Source organism: Sinocyclocheilus anshuiensis, unplaced genomic scaffold (assembly GCF_001515605.1).
Source record: "Sinocyclocheilus anshuiensis isolate Anshui unplaced genomic scaffold, SAMN03320099.WGS_v1.1 scaffold868, whole genome shotgun sequence".
Lineage (NCBI taxonomy): Eukaryota > Metazoa > Chordata > Actinopteri > Cypriniformes > Cyprinidae > Sinocyclocheilus > Sinocyclocheilus anshuiensis.
In genome coordinates, this window is record NW_015552624.1 from 1,100,328 (window position 1) to 1,119,124 (window position 18,797).

At 39.0% G+C, this 18,797-nt stretch overlaps 1 protein-coding gene across 2 annotated transcripts in view; it reads right to left on the reverse strand.

The window, feature by feature from the left end:
- LOC107666334 (nectin-2-like) overlaps window positions 1-18,797 on the reverse strand; it is a 168,747-nt gene that overhangs the window by 62,771 nt on the left and 87,179 nt on the right. Inside the window, exons 6-7 of one of the 2 annotated variants that reach the window (XM_016457587.1) lie at window positions 17,109-17,257; window positions 86-2,818 (exon numbers count right to left, since the gene is read on the reverse strand). In XM_016457587.1, the coding sequence (XP_016313073.1) occupies window positions 2,271-2,818; window positions 17,109-17,257 (697 nt within the window). In that variant the 3' untranslated portion in view covers window positions 86-2,270. Of the gene's footprint in view, window positions 1-85; window positions 2,819-17,108; window positions 17,258-18,797 lie in introns of those variants that run through there. The other variant, XM_016457588.1, reaches the window with a different exon arrangement.

An 18,797-nucleotide genomic window follows, 5' to 3' on the forward strand; every position in this document is an offset into this window, starting at 1 on the left:
AATGGAATTGTTTTTTTGTATAAGTAACAAAAAGATACTGTAAATTTAAATCCGCATAATTTACAATAAAACATAAGATCCTAAAACAAGGCTTTATTTTTTTATGCAAAATAAAGTTCCTTAATTATTTCCTTAATTTCTGCAGTATAATGTGACCCAGACATATTCTTTGTGAGTTTTGCCCAATTATTTCAATAATTAATCTTTATGTAGCCTTGGGATTGTGCAAATGAGAACATGGCATCACTATATAACCCTTAATACTAATACTCTATAATAACATTCAGAAAGGTTCAACAAAAGATTCTATTAAAACACTAATACTAAGAGCTGTGAAAACTTGATTTGGCAACATTGCTCTTTCAGTATTCTCATCTCACAAAACATCACAGGCCTCTCTGAACACATGACTCTGCCTGACATTGACTCCAAATTCAGAGTAAACAGGTGAAGTTAATACTTTCGCTATTGTAAATAACACATTATTCACTGACGCAATAAGCTCCCCGTTTCCTCTCTCCACATCTTCATTGTGTCGTCGTTATCAGCTTGAATATTTCAAGGCCTGAGCAGCTCTCAGAAAAGTAGCTTTCCCATCCTTATTTTTCAGTGCACTGATGCAACTTGAAGCGCTTTAGGGAGTGGGGATAAAAATTAACAGTCTGCAGCGTGGGTGAACACTGTAGGCTAGAGTAACTATTGCCTTTACAGTCACTGGGTCCAGATAGTATAATCTCCAAATTACTCATGCTATATCTGCTTTGCTGGATATGAACTTCTGTCTGGGTAGCGTTGCATCGGTGAGTGTGTTGCTCCTTTGTCATTAGACTCGATGCTGTGAAACCAAGGATGAATGAGTCACGGCTCAAGTAATTCAAAACACTGCCGAAGCATCTATACAAGCGGCATGATATTATGCAAAGCAAGCACTCGCCGACAACCCATAGACTAATGAATCCACATCTGGACGCACATTGTTACACACATAGTTGTCCGAAATGGGGGTTTTTTTGTAGTCCAAAAAAAGTCGGCTTATGCACGAGGCTTCAAAACAAACTGCTGACCCATTCTAGAGGGACTCGGTAAAGCGAGTGGCCTAATCTCGCTGCCGAACATACAGTGAGAATGCGTCGCCCCTTGACCTTTTTTCACAGCTGGCATCGTTTCAACACTGTGGACTCCGTTGAACCGGGCAGCATATGCCACCTGGCTTAATGCTCCCCGCTGAGGTCCGTCAAGCGCTCCGACCGTCCACATAATCCCACACTCAAAGGCACGTCAGTTGCATTTCTCTCAAGTCCCAGCCTTTGCCGCCAATCTACGATGTGCATTAATCTACTTAATCTGTTTTAGTGAAGTTAAAAGACAACACAGTAAAGAATCCAAGCCTATTTCCTCCCGGAAGGATTCGTGTTGATGCTAGTCGTGCTCGTGTTTGCAGTTTTTAGATGTTGCATTCAATGGTTTTGATATAACTGGATTAATCAGGGGTTGGAAAAAACATGCATCAGCCCAAAACGCACACGGCTAATGCACAACACTTCTGAATTAAACATGGCCCGGAACAAACCGTTCTGCAGAGGTTGACAGGAGAGTATGAAGAGGGAAAAAAACAAAAACACTATTACGCCTCTGCCTAGAACCCCTCGAGTCATTCAGAAAATTCCTTTAGCGTAACAAGACATCCGATTAATGAACGAGAGCTAAAAAATAGTGGGGGAAAGTTAAAAGCGTTCACAGCTGGAGTTGATCACAGATGAATGACCCAGATGCTGGAGCGAGCGTTGCGTTGCCCGTTTTCTGTTTCGCTAACAAAACATCCAGCTGTTCTCGAAGACGACATTCCCAGGATTTGATAAAAGAAGCCTGGAATATGCAACCTGGAGACAACGGCCTTAGCTTCTAGGTCACAGCTTGCTGAGCCACTCGTAGCATTGACAATCCTGTATGGGTAATCATAATGCTTTCTTTTCACTTCAAAGAGTATTGTGCTCATGGGAGTGAACAACATGGATTCTGGCTAGAATGGGCGTTAACAGGACGTTACAGTTACACAACAACAAAATCACTCTTATTTTCAGTCAGTATTATGCATTAAAAGTATGCATCGTGAGGCGAGCAGCATTCATTTGTGTTTTCGGTTTGATAATGCCTTCGTCCACAGATGTGACATTAACCATTCTGCTTCGGCTCCTCAGATGGCAAGTTTCTGTCTTTTTTGTTCTAAAAGGTCAAGTAAATATCAGTCAGGTGTATATTATCTGCTTCCTCTAGACATAAATGGCAGTCCGGGAAATGATGGACCCGTCTCGCTGGGACTCCATGTCGTCGTCCAGATAAGATGCGCACTCGTCTTCATGCCGGTGGATTTGGTAGCTGGGCGGCAGTCCGCTGAAGTGGTCGAACCTTTCGTCCTCTTCTTCATCCTCCAGGCTGTCGTTCAGGGCGTCGAACTTCCTGCGCTCGGCCTCATTCAGCTCGCCGCTCAACAGGATGTCATGGGCGTTTGGAGTGCTTCCGGTAATGCGCGGGAACTCGTTGCAATTCTCCGTCAGGGCGCCTGGCTCGCTTTCGCGGTATGTGTAGATTGGCCCGTTATTGTTGGCCCCTGCGCCGTTCTTGCTAGCCTTCTTGCCTCCAAAAAGACGGGTTTTGTTGCCGTAAGCGCCCTGCTCACCGTCGCCCGAATATCCATGCTGATGGCGGCGACTTCGCATCACTAACACGGTAACCAACGCGCCGACCAAAATGAGGGCCAAGAAGCTTCCCAGAATGGCTCCGGCCACCACGCCAGCGCTGGATGGGTCTTCAGTCGACTCTGCAGAGGAGGGGAGGGGCACAAATGAGGAAGTTTCTGCTTGGTGGTGATAGCTATTCTTCACCATAGGTGGCGGTGTATGATTTGGTATGAAATGGTTTTTGGCTGCCCCCAGTTCCCAGCTACAAGTCCTATGGTGTGAGCCAAGTTTGCCGGATCCGCTCTCGGGTCTCAGTTCAAGAAAACAACACAAACGTCCGTTCCTTCTACGCTCGGGAGCTGACCAGGTGAATTACACTACACAAGTAGAGAGTTAAAAAGAGAAACACACAGATGGAGAAGGGATGTAAAGATTATGTCACAGTATGGTCATGCAAAGAGGAAGAAACGCAAGTTACTCTGGGAACGCAGCCCTCCAGCTAACGTCAGCTAATTGGTCAGTTTGTGCATTCCCACCAAATTCCTGGGAACATGTCCAAGTCACAAACACTAAAGGAACACCTGCTCCGTGAAGGATTAGCCCCATCTCATGCTGCATAGAGCCTGCATGGAATGCACTGCTGAGGCAGCGTCCACAGGAAGTGATGTCTATATTCATATACATACATAGTGGTGAAGTGGTGAAGAAAAATAATTATATTTACAGTCTGATTTAATCAAAAGTTTTCTGACCAAGCCTGCCTGTGCAACTTAAAGAACAGTAATAGTGCTTTGCAAGTCCGCTGCATTGATTTTGGTTACATTACTGTATTACACAGGTCAATATATTATAAAACGCTGGCCCTAAAGCTAACCTTATAAATATGCAAAGCGACAGAATTATGAAAAAGTGCATGAGTTTGAGGTTTTGTAAGTTAAATGGATTAAAAATACACCCAGCTCACTGATTTAAATAACAGATTTTTAAATTTTTTGAAAAAACCTGAGTGGTGCTTGTCAGTGCAAAACTTTTTTCTACAATGCAAGGGTGTTGCAGGTGCCAAGGTATTGCTTAAGTGGTCTCTTAAATTGCTTTGAAATACAATAGCACACTTTCCTCAAGATGCACAGTTTGAGAAATCATATCATACCCATACAGTAGCTCTAACTATGCAAAGGAGTTTGAGTTGTTTCTTTTAATGAATCACTCAAAAAGACTTATTATTAATCATAATAGAAAAGTGTTTTTTATCTACCAGTTATACTTATATCTCAAGTTGTAATGTATAAGATTGTTTAAATAAAAAAAAAAAAGAATGCATTAAATGTTCTGTTAGGTCCACACTTTGGAAATTTCCATTATTTTTCAAAGACTTAATGACTCTTTCTGTATGAAACATTGATTTAAGTGTTAAGAGTTTTAATAGTCTTTTTGAGTGATTCAGTGAATCATTCACTTAATCAAATCTGTCAAAACACTGATTCATTCAGGAAACAAACAAGTGACTGTCTATACGAGTGAGTCATTGAATTATTTACTCAAGCGATTTGTTCAACAAACGCTAAATTCAGAAATGCCACTACTATGTGTTGCTAACAATGAGCTTCAAACTTTTTTTGTTAGCAGATCAACAAAATAACTATCAATATTGTTTCTAAAATGTAAGTTACTCAATGTTAATTTCTTTTTCTTGTAGTATAAAATTTGCAAGTGCGCTGATGGTCTGAATATAAATATGAGGGTTAGAGAAACAGTGACCCTAGCCTTAGCAAACAGCGCTACTGAAATAAGCTGAATCTTTCTAGGTTGTTTAATTCAAAGACCAAATAGCATGCACACTCCTCTAAACTTATGCCTCGCTCTCGGTCAAGCAATCACCAATTCCACCTCTTGCATTTTCCCCTGTTACCATGAGAATTTGAGTCATTATGGATTCAGGCTACTAGAAACAAGTCAAGAGGCTTTTTTCCCAAAAAAATAAATAATAACAATTTCACTACAGTCTCTTGTTTGCACTTGTTTTAGCGCTACAGGCTCCAGAACTACTGAGAAACATTTCAAACAAGACAAAAAGAAGAGTAGGCTACTGATGAAAATATATGTGCGAACATGTAGAAGTACATTCAATTTCTTCCCACATAATTTGGATACGACTTAATATTCCTGCAATATAACGAGCGTACAATCGCTCCCTCTCCCACACACTTTTTTCCTGTTCGTTTGCTCCTCCGCTGGGTTGTTTTATCCCAGTCCTGGGAGATACAGAGGTACTAAAAGAGCTCTTTTTTAGGATACCCTATTCAATTTCGCCGTGCCTCTCAGTCCACTGTCATTAAATTCTCTTCAAGCCCCGCTGCAACTGAAAACGGGCTCGTATGTGGGACTGAGACACACACATACACACGACAACACAACCGGCTAACATCCCCAATCTCTCTTAACCTCACTCTCCTGGCGCTATCTCTGCCAGATGCCACAGCTCAGGATCCATTATTCATCGGCCTGGAAGACAGTATCCGTGAACCCTATAGTCGACATCTAGCTCTGAGACTGAGAGACAAAAGACAAAGGTGGGTTGAGGAGAGATACGGTGCTGCTTCAACCGTGATTCTGAGCATGACCGAACAACTAGCTTATGTTACATTTTGACCGCTCTTGTTCTCAAGTGAAAAATGGAAAAGCACACTTAGGACATTTTCAATTTTAACAACCCTGCATCTTTAATAGGCCATAGTGTGGGGGCTTAACCTTTTTTGGTTAAATTTAAGATATTGCTATCCAAATGATGGCATTTGGCCAGGCGGGAAGTCTCGCGCTATCGATCCACTCCAGGGCTAATAAAACATTAAGCCGCTGAATTTACAAGCGCAACTCTTTATGAGTGTTACTGAAAAAACGTTGAGTTCCTACAACCCACATTGAGGCTGAACCTTAGAGAGTTGTGGAAGCTGTTAAAGGTCATTATTGTCTAAGAATGTTGATGGGCTCGTGGACAAAGCACCTCTTCAGCCCTCGTGACCTTTAACGTGTCCGCTAAGCTCCTCAAGTGCCATAACTACAGCGCATTATTATTCCGCCGCACTCTGTTAATGGCATGCTGCAAAACCATTCGACATTAAAGTCCATGTTTCAATTTTTCATGCATACATGCATAGCTGGAATCTGTTGCTTGGTTACGCACGTACATATGCTAATAATGCAAGAGAGCTGAAAAAATGATGACTGCTTCTGTTTATTAAAACACAAAACTTACATCAAAACTTACAAACTTTTTCAATGCCATTGGTTCTAGAAGTTTTTTTTTTCATTTATTTATTTCCCATAGGGATTTTTAAAAATCTTTGTTGACGAGTTATAAGCCATGAATCACACCAATTAGCAAAAAGGTGAATAACCAACTTTGATTTAAAGAAAAAAAGTATTTGAATATCAGATAAGAAGACAAAGATCCAATGGCTTTAATGGGGGAAAGAACTACAGTCCAAAGAAACATAAAACAATGAAATAAAATAAATAAATAAAACAATGGAGAACTACTGATTTAAAGATGTTGATTATATATACCTTTTATACAGAATTAGAACTTAATATACTCGATACTTTAAATATACATTCTGATTAACAATTATATAGTCAGAATTATAACTATATATTCACAATATATATATTCAAACTATATTCTATATGTTCTTCTAGATTTACTTCTATACACACATTCATGATTTACATTTATATATTCAGTTCTGTATCTATATATTCAGACTTATCTATATATTCTAATTTTCATTTCTATATTATCAATTACAACTGCATACTCACAAATTAAAGGTATATATTCAGACATATATATATATATATATATATATATATATATATATATATATATATATATTGAGAGAGAGAGAGAGAGAGAATGATAATTATATAAATAAAAACTATAATACATTTTTATTCAATTATTGTTCTACGTTTCAGGGTGTGGCCAACATTACAATATGAAAAATTGTATTATACAGTTTGCCAATATATTAATATAAATTTAGTTAATGTTATTAATAATATTAATATGATCACGAATAATGTTTGCATGTATGATATATGAAATATTTGTATTAATAATAATAATCTTAATTAAAAAACTAAGTAGCTTTATCTTTGCTGGGTCTCAGGTGTATATAAAAAAATCATCTGACGTTACGCAGCATATCGGGTGTCGTGGAACGATACATGTATTCGTACCGAAACATGTGTCCACGGTACGGACATCTCGGTTCGGTGCATGAGGCCTTACAACGTCTATAATACAGGCAATTCACCCCCAATCCAGAACGAGGCGCCGGCAGCAATGCAACACTGTTTGATAACCGGCCACCAGCAGAAGAACAGCGAATGCCATGAGTTGCGCACTTGAAAACAAAGCCCACTAGTAGACAGTTACCATGTGCTGATTCTGAATGCTTCTCTCACAGACTGACAAAGGAGTATACTTTAAAGGCTTGTGCACTCAACTGTTTGCGAAATGGAGCTTTGTGCTCGTGTATCCAACCTCTCTCATTCGGCACTAATCCAAATAATCCATAATATTTCCATATTTGCGATGTAACGTATCTGAATGCTAAACTATTATTTATTATGTAAATTATAGGCTTTGTACTTCAGTCGCGTTCCAACAGTGACACAGAGGCGGGCGCGCTGATGTTTGGTTCACTGTTTTATTTTGATAAAGTACCAACTGCGCTGTCAAGTTATCAATGCTGGAACTGATGTGTTTGTGTGTGTGTGTGTGTGTGTGTATGTGTGCGCGCCGGGGCGATCACTTCAACTGTTTCCAGCAGAATCAACTTTAAACACTTATTGTCATTAATAATGCATCACTGTATAAAGGTCTGCTTTTATTTGTGTACACTCACAATGAAAACAAAACATTGTGCTTTTGTAAAATAAAGAAAACAAATAGGATGTCGCTTTCTGCCATTTGAGTTTCTTTTTTGTGAACAAATTAAGCCTGTCACAAAAATGAACAAACTCAGCGTATATAAGCTACGTTACGTGTCGCACTGTTTTTTCTCTTGTTTATCTGTAAACTAAATCAAATATATTTCAAGAATTTATTCCTTGTATGTATATATGTACTGCAGATTATATATATTTAACAATGTAATAATATTTAGTATTTTCACATCTAGGTGGAATTTTTTTTAAATTTGTACTACTGTCTGTTCAAAATAAATGAAAAGAAACCGAGCATAGTAGATTTTTTTGTTTGTTTTTGTTTTTTTCCCTGTTGTACCGAAATCGTATCGAACCGTGACCCCTGAACCGAGGTACGTACCGAACCGTGACATCTGTGTACCGTTCCACCCCTAATATATATATATTATATAAATAACAAATAAATGTATTTGTTATTTATTCACAAATAAATAAATATTTAATAAAAATATAATTAAAAAGGAAGTAAACACTGGAACCAACAGGGCACTCAGTATTCTGGGAAGTTTGTGTGCATTGGGAATCATATTTTTTCAAATAAAGCCAAGGTAACACTCATTTTACATACAGCACACAGTGAAAATGACATGAATATGACAGTGGGCAAATGCATAAAGCACAGCATCATTTGAAATCAGTCACGAGTTTAAAGTTTGTCGATCGCACCTCTCCAGTGAAGCTGAACTCTCCTTCTGTCCGTATTCAATTCGCACACTGTACATTCAGATTTTATATAAGTATTTTCCTATTTTAACCTTTATAAAAAACATTATATATATAAAATCACACACACACACACACAGTATATCCATTTATAAATGTAAGTTATCATTAATAATCAATTTCCCTATGGGAAAAAAAAATGAATGCAATTTTTCCTTACAGAACACGACTGTTGCACTCTATTCAAATGTCGCAAAGTTCTCCATACATTGCGTCATCAATTTCCAGGTAGAACTGATAAATTCACGTTATTTTCAACTCAACAAAATGGCACCTTTCCTGAGGCACAAGAATGCGCTAACTGTAATTACAGCATTCAGGGTTGTAATTTATGGCATTATTAATGTTTTACCTAACCTATAGGTTGTAGGTAGAGACCACTCTGCACTCTGATTGCTAGCAGAGCTCCACATCATGACGCCACAAAGCTGTCTGCTTTTCACTCGTCTATAAATGGTTCCTATTTATAAAACAACACAACTACCACCCCAGGTAGAACTACAACTGCTATGGAAGCAATCAATCACGCAACAACTGTACCCAAAGTGATCCGCACATGCACTGTGTGATCATTATATTCTAATTTATTTCTGCTAAAATACACAGGTTTTTGGCACTGCAAAAGGAAAGGGATGATGGATAGAGCAAACGCAGACAGATCACATTTCCTTTGACTGTAAAGGATAGGCTCAAATCTCAGCCATGGCCTGCGGTGGCCCCTCCCTTCCGCTGTCTCACACGTCCTGTTATTGAATTATTGGAGAGCTCAGGGCGCATTCGTTCAGCTTATACCAACCTCTACCGCTGTCCTCCTAAAGCCCGGGCTAACTGACAGGTGACGTGGTGACCACTAATGGTGCTGCCAAAAGTGATGCGGGAAAGTGTCCAAAGGGCTGACTGACCAAAGAATGCAGTTCCACCAAGGTAATTACTTGAAAAACACAAAAAGAAAAGAAGTTTTGAGATGCCAATGTGAGTGTGTACATCACTGGGTCATGTGCATCGCTTGTTAGAAAGTGCTAAATCCAACAGATTTGGATGTATAATTGGGGTTTGAGCAGATCCTAATAACCCTGTTGCCAGAGACACTCGTTTCCATGCTAGAAAACACACACACACGCGTGCGCGCACTTGCAGGGTTGACGGCTTAAAGAGCGGGGCGGTAGAGCTTCTCTGGAGGAGGATGGTATTTCTGACATTTTGATCTGTGGCAGGCAATAATCCCAGGGTGCCTATCTTGATTTCTTTTGTCCTGCTAAAGTCACCGTGTGCACTGTACATCAAAGACCCGGCGTAAGCATGGCTGAGTGGATTACAACATCAGGATAAAAAGAAAAAACCTTGCAACCTCGCCAGGTCTTGGGTCGTGAACATGAGATTTCCAAAAATGTCATCATGTGCCTGTAAGCACTGTGTGCTCAGGCGCTGCCGCAGCAGTTCTCGGCGCCGTCAAAATAAAAGTCTGACGCGCCATCAAAATAACACGAACACATCGACCAAACAGAAAAACTTATCAGCCGATGCCGATATTTGAAATATGATATCGGCTGATGATATCGGCAGATATACCTATATATCGGCCGATATTTGAAAAATGGCAGATATCAGCCGATCTATGTATAAATATATATATGCTAGAAAACACACACACACGCGTGCGCGCACTTGCAGGGTTGACGGCTTAAAGAGCGGGGCGGTAGAGCTTCTCTGGAGGAGGATGGTATTTCTGACATTTTGATCTGTGGCAGGCAATAATCCCAGGGTGCCTATCTTGATTTCTTTTGTCCTGCTAAAGTCACCGTGTGCACTGTACATCAAAGACCCGGCGTAAGCATGGCTGAGTGGATTACAACATCAGGATAAAAAGAAAAAACCTTGCAACCTCGCCAGGTCTTGGGTCGTGAACATGAGATTTCCAAAAATGTCATCATGTGCAAACAGACCTGAGTGATAAATCAAATATTGGCATATCTCTCACACACACACACACACATACATACATACATACATATATACACACACACACACACATACAGTGGTGTGACAAAGTGTTGGCCCCTTTCCTGATTTCTTATTTTTTTGCATGTTTGTCACAATATATATTCTGATGATTGAAAATGATTACATATCATTCTTCCATAACATATATATTGCTCAATATATAATATATTATATTCAATATATGGCTTTGTTTATTGTTATATTGGTGTGTATAAATGAAAATAAATTCCTTTATGTGTTAGTCTTGATTATTAGGGGTAGTTCACACAAAAATTAAAATGTTGTTATTTATTTACCCTCAAGTTGTTCCAAACATGTATTAATTATTTTTTTTTCTGATGAACACAATATATTTTAAAGAATATGGGTAACAAAACCTTTTCTGTTCCCCATTGACTTCCATAGTATTTTTTTCTCCATATTATGGAAGTCAATGGGTACAAGCAACTGTTTGGTCTCTCACATTCTTCAAACTATATTTGTGTGTGTTCTACAGAAGAAAGAAACTCATACAGGTTTGGAACAACTTGAGCGTGAATAAATGATGATTTCTCTAACTAGACTTCCTATATCTTACTTATTGCACTAAACATTTTTAATCCAGCTGGCTCTATGATTGAAATGATAGCTCCTCTGATTGAGGAAAAAACACCCTTTTAAACAGAGATATATAATGAATATCATGAAAAGACTGGAACATAGAGATCTTTTTATCATCCAGCCCTTTATGCAGAGCACAAGTTTATTGGAGAGAAGTTTCAGGTAATGACGAATAATGACAGATAACAGGATTGTGGAAGCGATAGAAATCGCTCCGCTAAGCCAGGCTAACCAGAGCTAAGCTGTAAAAGGATCCTGTAATGATTTTTCAACAGTTCATTGAATCTGCCATCACATCAGTGTCAACATCCGTGAGAAATTCGTGAAAAATGTGCCATTGTCCCATTTCAGACAGCCTGTTCCTCATAATCCACTCGGAACAAAGACTACTTTCCCAAAGAAAATCGAGGGGAGTAATGAGAGCCTGAAAACGAAATGTTTCTGAAACAAAAACGCAGCCAGCTCCATCTGGCTAAGCACGGCATGTATTCTGTTTTTGAACATTAAAGCATCAGTATATATGCGGCGTGGCAGATTCTAAACTCTGACATGTGTACAAAATTGCTGAGAGAGAATGAAGGAGCAGCTCAGTAAAAATGCTGCTTTTAAGTAAGCCTCCATTGATTCAGACACAGAGATGCATCGCTTGATACATCTTTAAAGTGCTCCGAGCATCCCGCTTCTAGGGTAGATTGCACAAGCGATGCATCAGAATATTGATATTCAATTTATCGTTGTCTGAGAAGAAATAAGGATTTTTAAGGCATTTTTAAAAAATACAAAATTAAATCTTTTAGTGTTCCAAATGGCTAATAATATTCATAAATACTTCAATGTTCCACATGAATCGGTTGCTCGTTGCTTATTTAAAAAAAAGCCCAAAAAATCATTAAATCATTAGAATCCGGCCGGGTCAACAAGGCAGCCAAGAGCAAGACCCCGTGAAAGCCTGATTTCCATTCTGCAATTGATCAAAGCAAAGAAAAAGACAAGCTAGCGAGCCCTCGTGTTTCTACGGTGAGCTCTAAGGTTTCGGAGCATCTGTAATGAGCCCTAATGATGGACGGGGTGGGCTAAGAGCCAGGTAATCTTGGCAGCCCACTTTTCTGACATTTCACTTAATGTTAGCAGGGTGATATTCTCCCTTGCCCTCTCATTGCCTCCATCTTTGTCTTGATTTTCTCTTGCTAAGCCGTGGGTGATAAGCTTCAACCAGGTGTCAGTCGACTGAGGTCTTTCTCTCACCTTATCTCACATGCCAAGTTTCAGACATTGTTTTCACACCTTAGATGCTACAGGTAAGAGCCATATAACTGCTTGATATGATAGGAAAACTCTGAGAGGAAATACGTCAGATTTGAGGACACAAGCACATATTCAAGACTGGACGAACCAAATGTATTTATTTAAAAATGAAGTGTGTCATTTGTTTGATGTACATGCAAAGTCAACTAGAAGTAATTCAAATTTCAATTTCAAATTTATTCATCACACGCTTTTCGCAGTACACATTGTTTCAAAGCAGCTTACAGAAAATCATGTTTATAATGAATGTTTATAATATCTTAATATCGTCATATCTTTGTCACATTTAGCAGATCAGAGCTGCGCAATAATATAATTTTGCAACAATGTACTGTGTGTTGTGACTAATCAAGCATTATAAAACGGATAGTTCCGGTTCTTGATTCTGATTGGTTGAGCCACGTTCGAAGCTGTTGTAAATTACTCTACAAACATACACCTTTGTTTACTTTGTGTGTTGCTTGGCAACCACTTTATTGCAACCACAACTGTTTCTGAGGAACTACATTGTTTGGTGGAAGAATACTGGTTTATTAATATCGTTTCACTTTATTTGCAAAACCTTACTACATATATGGAATAACTGTTTTATAAAAGCAATAAACCCTGTGAAGCCGTGGTTTACAGTGAATTTATAACAGCGCCCCTTAGCTGTTATAAATTCACTGTAAAACACGGCTTCTTGGGGCTTACTGCTTTAATTGAGATTTGCTGTTTACGCTGTAAAAAATGATTTTTCAACGTTATATAAATATAAAATATTATTGGAGTGCGTTTTACAAGAAAATACTATTTCAGTATGTTTTACTTAAAAATGTCATGTTTAATTCAATAATACCATTTCTTTGTAATTGTGAAAATTACTAGCAATTTCTGAGTGAAAACTGTATACATAAATTTTTCAGTGTAATGTATATTGCCTTATGCAAGTATACTATATGTCTGTGAATAAAGTTGGACATACTTATTTAAATCTGTATAAAGATCTAGGCCAGGGGTAGGCAAGTTCGGTCCTAGAGAGCCGCAGTCCTGCAGAGTTCAGCTCCAACCCTGAAAAAAAAACTCACCTGCCTATAGCCTTAGTAATCCTGAAGACATTGATTAGCTTGTTCAGGTGTGTTTGATTAGGGTTGGAGCTGAACTCTGCAGGACTGCGGCTCTCTAGGACCGAACTTGCCTACCCCTGATCTAGGCAATAAGACATTCATAGGTTGATTTCCCTAAAAAGTGGCACTTATTTCAGCAATTTATTATAATTACACACTTCACCTTTAAGGACAGACCATTAAAATCCAGTTCCATTGAGTGCTAATCTGAAAACCTGGTAGTTATAGACCCAAATCTGATGATCCAAGTAGGCCAAATCATGAATTGATGCAGTGAAGTGCCTCAGTCTACTATCAGCACTGAATGAGCTAATCTTTGGATTCAGAAATTCATTTCACGCTTTTGCTCGATGTCCTTTTTTAAAAGACCAGCTCAGACCAGCCAGATCTTCCTTTCAGTGCTAGTTTGGTGCTGGTCTATATGATGAACCAGTATAGCCATGCTGAAGGAATGATCTGATATTAATATTTAATATCTTGATTCATGAATATTGATTGTATAATGTGATGTACAACTAAAAAGCAGACACAAACAAGCACTAGCCATTGGATATTCAGATACTTTTAAGTCTTCTGTTTGTTTCTTTGTTTTATTTGGTCGGCTACAATTAGTTTTCTTTGCATTGTGACTAAGAAATTCTCAAAATATGATCATGTTGTAAAACTTCTAAAAGACATAATGGTTGTCCTAGATTTGCCGAACAGCATGGACTTTCTGGTGAAGCTTGTTGACAAATGAAGCCTTACTGACCAAGGAACTCGTGCATTCAAAACACGCTGGTCTTTTCAGCAGGGACGTTGCCTTGTGTGCTGTTTTAAGTTGCGCATGCACTTAAATGTGTGCATGCAAATGTGTGCAAAAAAAAAACTCAGTAGTTTCCTCAAGAGCAGTCACTACCAAATCAATAAACGGCACCAAGATTCAGCCAAGAATTTAAGCAGCTAAATGGCCTCTCAATCCCCCCAATAGAGTACAATGAAAGCCTTCAGTTTTCTGCATTAGCTGTCTGAAAATGGCTAGGGAAGGGAAAGAAATGAGGGAACACTCCTTCTTGGCAAGCTGCAAGATCAGTCTGTTAGCTGGCACAAGCGGAGGTCTCCCCCCTTCAAGGCGGGAGGAAAGCAGGAAGAGAAAAAGAGTGTGATTTCAACTTCCAGAGCATTCTGTCTGGGGGATGTTCCTCTTAAAAACAGCCCTCCTTCCTACTTTCCTTTCTCACTTTTTTTTTCTTTTTTTACACAAACATACACACACACATTCAATTTCTCTCCAGCTAGGCCGGTGGACCCACTGGGAACCAGTGCAATCTAGCCTCATTCACATGTTCAGTTTTGGGAGTTGGGGTTTTTAAACTCCTTTTGCATCAGCACAAGTCTCACCTGCAATCCGCCGAGCTTTGTCATGGTGTGCCATTCGTGTCTGTATTCGTATTAGGCCCTGTTTACACCTGACTTAATGATATAATTGAAATACACATGGCACAGCACAAATAGCGGATGGGTAAACTAAAAATTGCAAGTGGGTAGTGAATAAGAGTTTTTCACACTGAATTGTGCTCCCTGTCCAAAAAAAAAAAAACAGTTTAAACCAGCCTTAGGAAGTTTGCTGGTTTTAGCTTGTTCGAGCTAGTTTCCCGGGCTGGAAAAGCCGGTTTGACTGGACCGTTCTGATGGTTTTAAACACTTTTCAGTCAGGATAGGAGATTGGCTAGACCAGTTTCAGCCGGCTAAGGTTTAATTAGTCTCCCACCCTGACCAACTGGAGGGAAAACCATAAAAACTGTCCAACTTAACCAGCTTGACCAAACTGGGAGACATTAGGCTGGTATAAGCTGGTTTGTGCAGACTGGTTAGGTTGATCGGTTCTGATGGTTTTAGAGGGGACACTTTACAGGGCGAGAGATCAGCTAGACTGACCATTCTGGTCGACCATCTAGACTGGTTTAAACCAGCCAATCTTGCTAATGCTAATGCTAATCTTGCATTTAGCTGGTCAGTCTAGCTGAAATGTTCCCAAAACCCCTCTAAAACCATAAAAACTGTCCGACTTAAATAACTTGTCCAAACTGGGAGACCTTGCGCTGCTTAAGTTTTTTTTTTTTTTTTAGTAAGCGTTTCAAGTTTGTTGTCATGTCTTAGTTGTCAAGTACTTAAAAAAAAAACTTTGTGCAAACTGGTTAGGCTGGTCAAGTTTTGTTGGTCTTAGAAGGGTTTTGGACACTTTTCAGTGGAAGATCAGCTAGATCGACCAGTGAATCACCAGTTTGACCATTCTAGGAGATCATCTAGACCAGTTTAAACTACCCAGCTACTTAGGCCAGACTGGTTAATTTTGATGATTTTTGCAGGGGTTTTTGACATTTTTCAGATGGTCAGATGGTCATTTAGATAAACACCAGCTTGCCATGTTGGGAGAGCAGCTAGACCATCTTAAATCAGTTGCTACTTTAGGCTTGCTTAAGCAGCTAGTTTTTCAGCAGGGTTCGCGTAAAGTATCAAAGATTACACATACTGATAAGTAATTCTCTGCCACAGGCACATTTCACTCAAATTCGTTCATCATAAAATGCAGTCACACCCCCCCCCTAAAAAAAAACTCTACTACCCTGCTGAAAAGACCTGCTAGACCAGTACTACTAACCAGCATAAACCAACCTCGACCAGCATGGAAATTGGCGGCCTTTTAAGCAGGGATAAAAGGGCCATGCAAAACGTCACACAAACAACCAGATCATTGACAATTCAGTGACAATCCATTTTTATGTGCGTCAACGGTGAATGTATCAAGGAGTGATTGCACGTGAATGTTTCTGTAAGGACCAGGCATCCTCACAACTGTGATAAAACTCTCCCCTATAATACTGTTGTGGAAAGAAAAAAACAAAAACGTTGGAACAACATCCCACACTTTCTTGCTACAGAGCGCCTACAAAGAGCCTTTCTTCTCCCACAAGACGATTGAAATTTCCAAAAGGATTCCCACGGATTCTAAATGCAGCTCTTGCACTTGCCTTGGCATGAGAAAGTGCCAAAAGCACAGTGGCTCGCGGGCCTACACGCGCATCCATTTGGCCAAGCAGCCGCTCTGTAGCTGATCGACAACGTGTAACGTTTCAAGAAATGGACCATCAAGACCAACGCTCATACAAAATGTGTGCAAGAGTGCGTTTCGGCACAACGAAGCTGTAGGAAAAGAAAGAAACCCATGCAAAGGAACAGAGAGAAAAGGAACAATTGCGATCCATTTTCTTTTTCTGTTAAGAGAGGTTAAAGACACAACAGAACTGTGCTGTTAGGTATGGTGAAGAGGAAAAAGAAAACAACAAATGAAAAGAAGAAATCAAAAGCAACCCGGCAAACTGGCTCACACCAAGTGACTTCACATAGAACAAAGACTTCTGGAGAAAATCCCATAAAATTGGGTTAGGCAGGCCAACTAGAAACCCAACCACCAAGTGAGAGTCTGGCTTCTGAAGTCCACCCACATTAGAGAAGTGTACATGAATCTGTAGTAGGAAGGAGAAACCCTTTTCCCATGTTGTGTGCGTGTCTTTCTAAGTGCGAAGGTGGCGTGCAACACCGTGTCCTAACCAGGCACTTTAGCCCACTTAAGCCGGCCCGGTTAGGACGCTGTACTTGAGCTGAAAAGTGTATTGACTGTTTGCATCAGTAGTGCATGTCATTCCTGCATTGCTCTACTCACCGATGACCATGGCGACCAGCTCTTTCTTGCCAGAGCCCAGACTGTTCTTCACCTCGCACACGAAAGTGGTGTTCACCGTTTCGTCCACCTTCCTCACCAGCAGCCGGTTCTGATCCACTCGAACCGAAGGCGGGAACTGACCCGACGCACTGAGGAACCATGGACACGGAAAAGAGCATTTGTAGCTAGTCTTTGAAACCATGCTGTCTTAACTGTTGTCCAGTTTTACGACTGACTCTGAGGTTTTGCATCAAATCAAAGTCAAGTTTTCATATTTGTCAAACCATCTTTAGTATTATTAAATGCTTTCCATATGATGGTTACATGCAAGGCTTAGATCAGGGATTAATCTTATTTATTTATTTAGATCACATACAAGACCGTTTCCAAGTACATTTTATTTTATTTCATATTTTTCATATCATATTTTTATTTGAATTTTCTGATTGCTTTCAGCTTGTTTTGGTAAAAACCCCGATCAACAGATGAAAATGGAGACACAGATTGAGGTAAAACTAGTGTGAAGTTCATGTATTTTATGTACTTAATTTGACAATAAAAAACAGTTGATATAGAACACAGTTGTAAGATCTTTGCTGCAGTAAAAAGGCATTAAATGCAAATGAATCACTAATGCAATCTAGATGTTCAATATTATATTATCAATATATTTATTTATAGAATTACTAATGAAATATTAATATAAAATATCTGAAAATGCACCCATATATCTCTAAATATATTGTTAAACATGTTTTGAGACATTAGCTTGTGGTGGAAAATAATGACTGCTTGTGTGTTTTTGCTTTTGTGTGCTGTTGTTTTATGACATTTTAATGCACACCATTATAATTAGGCCTACTGCTTTTGAAAAAGTGCCAGATAAATCCGTAAGTGTTGCATATTTGTCAACTAACTTCAAACCCTACAATCAAACTGCTACATCTACGTCTTTCACCCCAATAAGTCTTGCTAATAAATGTTGTTTCTCGATCTGTATCGATTCACGTTCTTTGTTTTGGTGAGAAAATGAAGTTGAACCAGTGAAGCGTTAATAGGCTGCTGTTGCTTTATACCACAGGCAGAGATGCTTCCTCAATTCACAGCAAATTAGCCTGTGGCTGTTGTTAGCAGCGAAACTGCCATATCTGACTTTGTTTCAGTCATATTGGAGATGGAACAACAGCACATAAATATAAATATGAAATATGGATTCTCTTCAGACTAAATGACTAGTAATGCTAATGAAAACAAGATGAAAAATGTTTCTGTTTTTTCCTTCCCGTTTTGAGTAAATTCCGTCATCATTTACTCACGAGCGTGTTGTTGCAAACTAAATGTGTTTTTTCTTCTGTAGGAGGAGATATTTAGCAGAATGTACAAGCATCTATTTATTTTATATATACACTACAATTCTGTAAGATTAAAAAAAGAAAAAATTAATACTTTTATTTAGCATGAATACATTAAATTGATCAAAAGTGGCAATAAAGACACTTTTAATGTTACAAAAGATTTCAATTCCAAATAAATGCTATCACAAAAAAGTATCACAGTTTCCACAAAAATATTAAGCAGCACAACAGTTTTTACCATTGATAAGAAGAAATGTTTTTTTAGGGCTGTCAATAGATTACAATTTTGAATCTAATTAATCACACCCTTTTTCTGTGATTAATCGCGATTAAT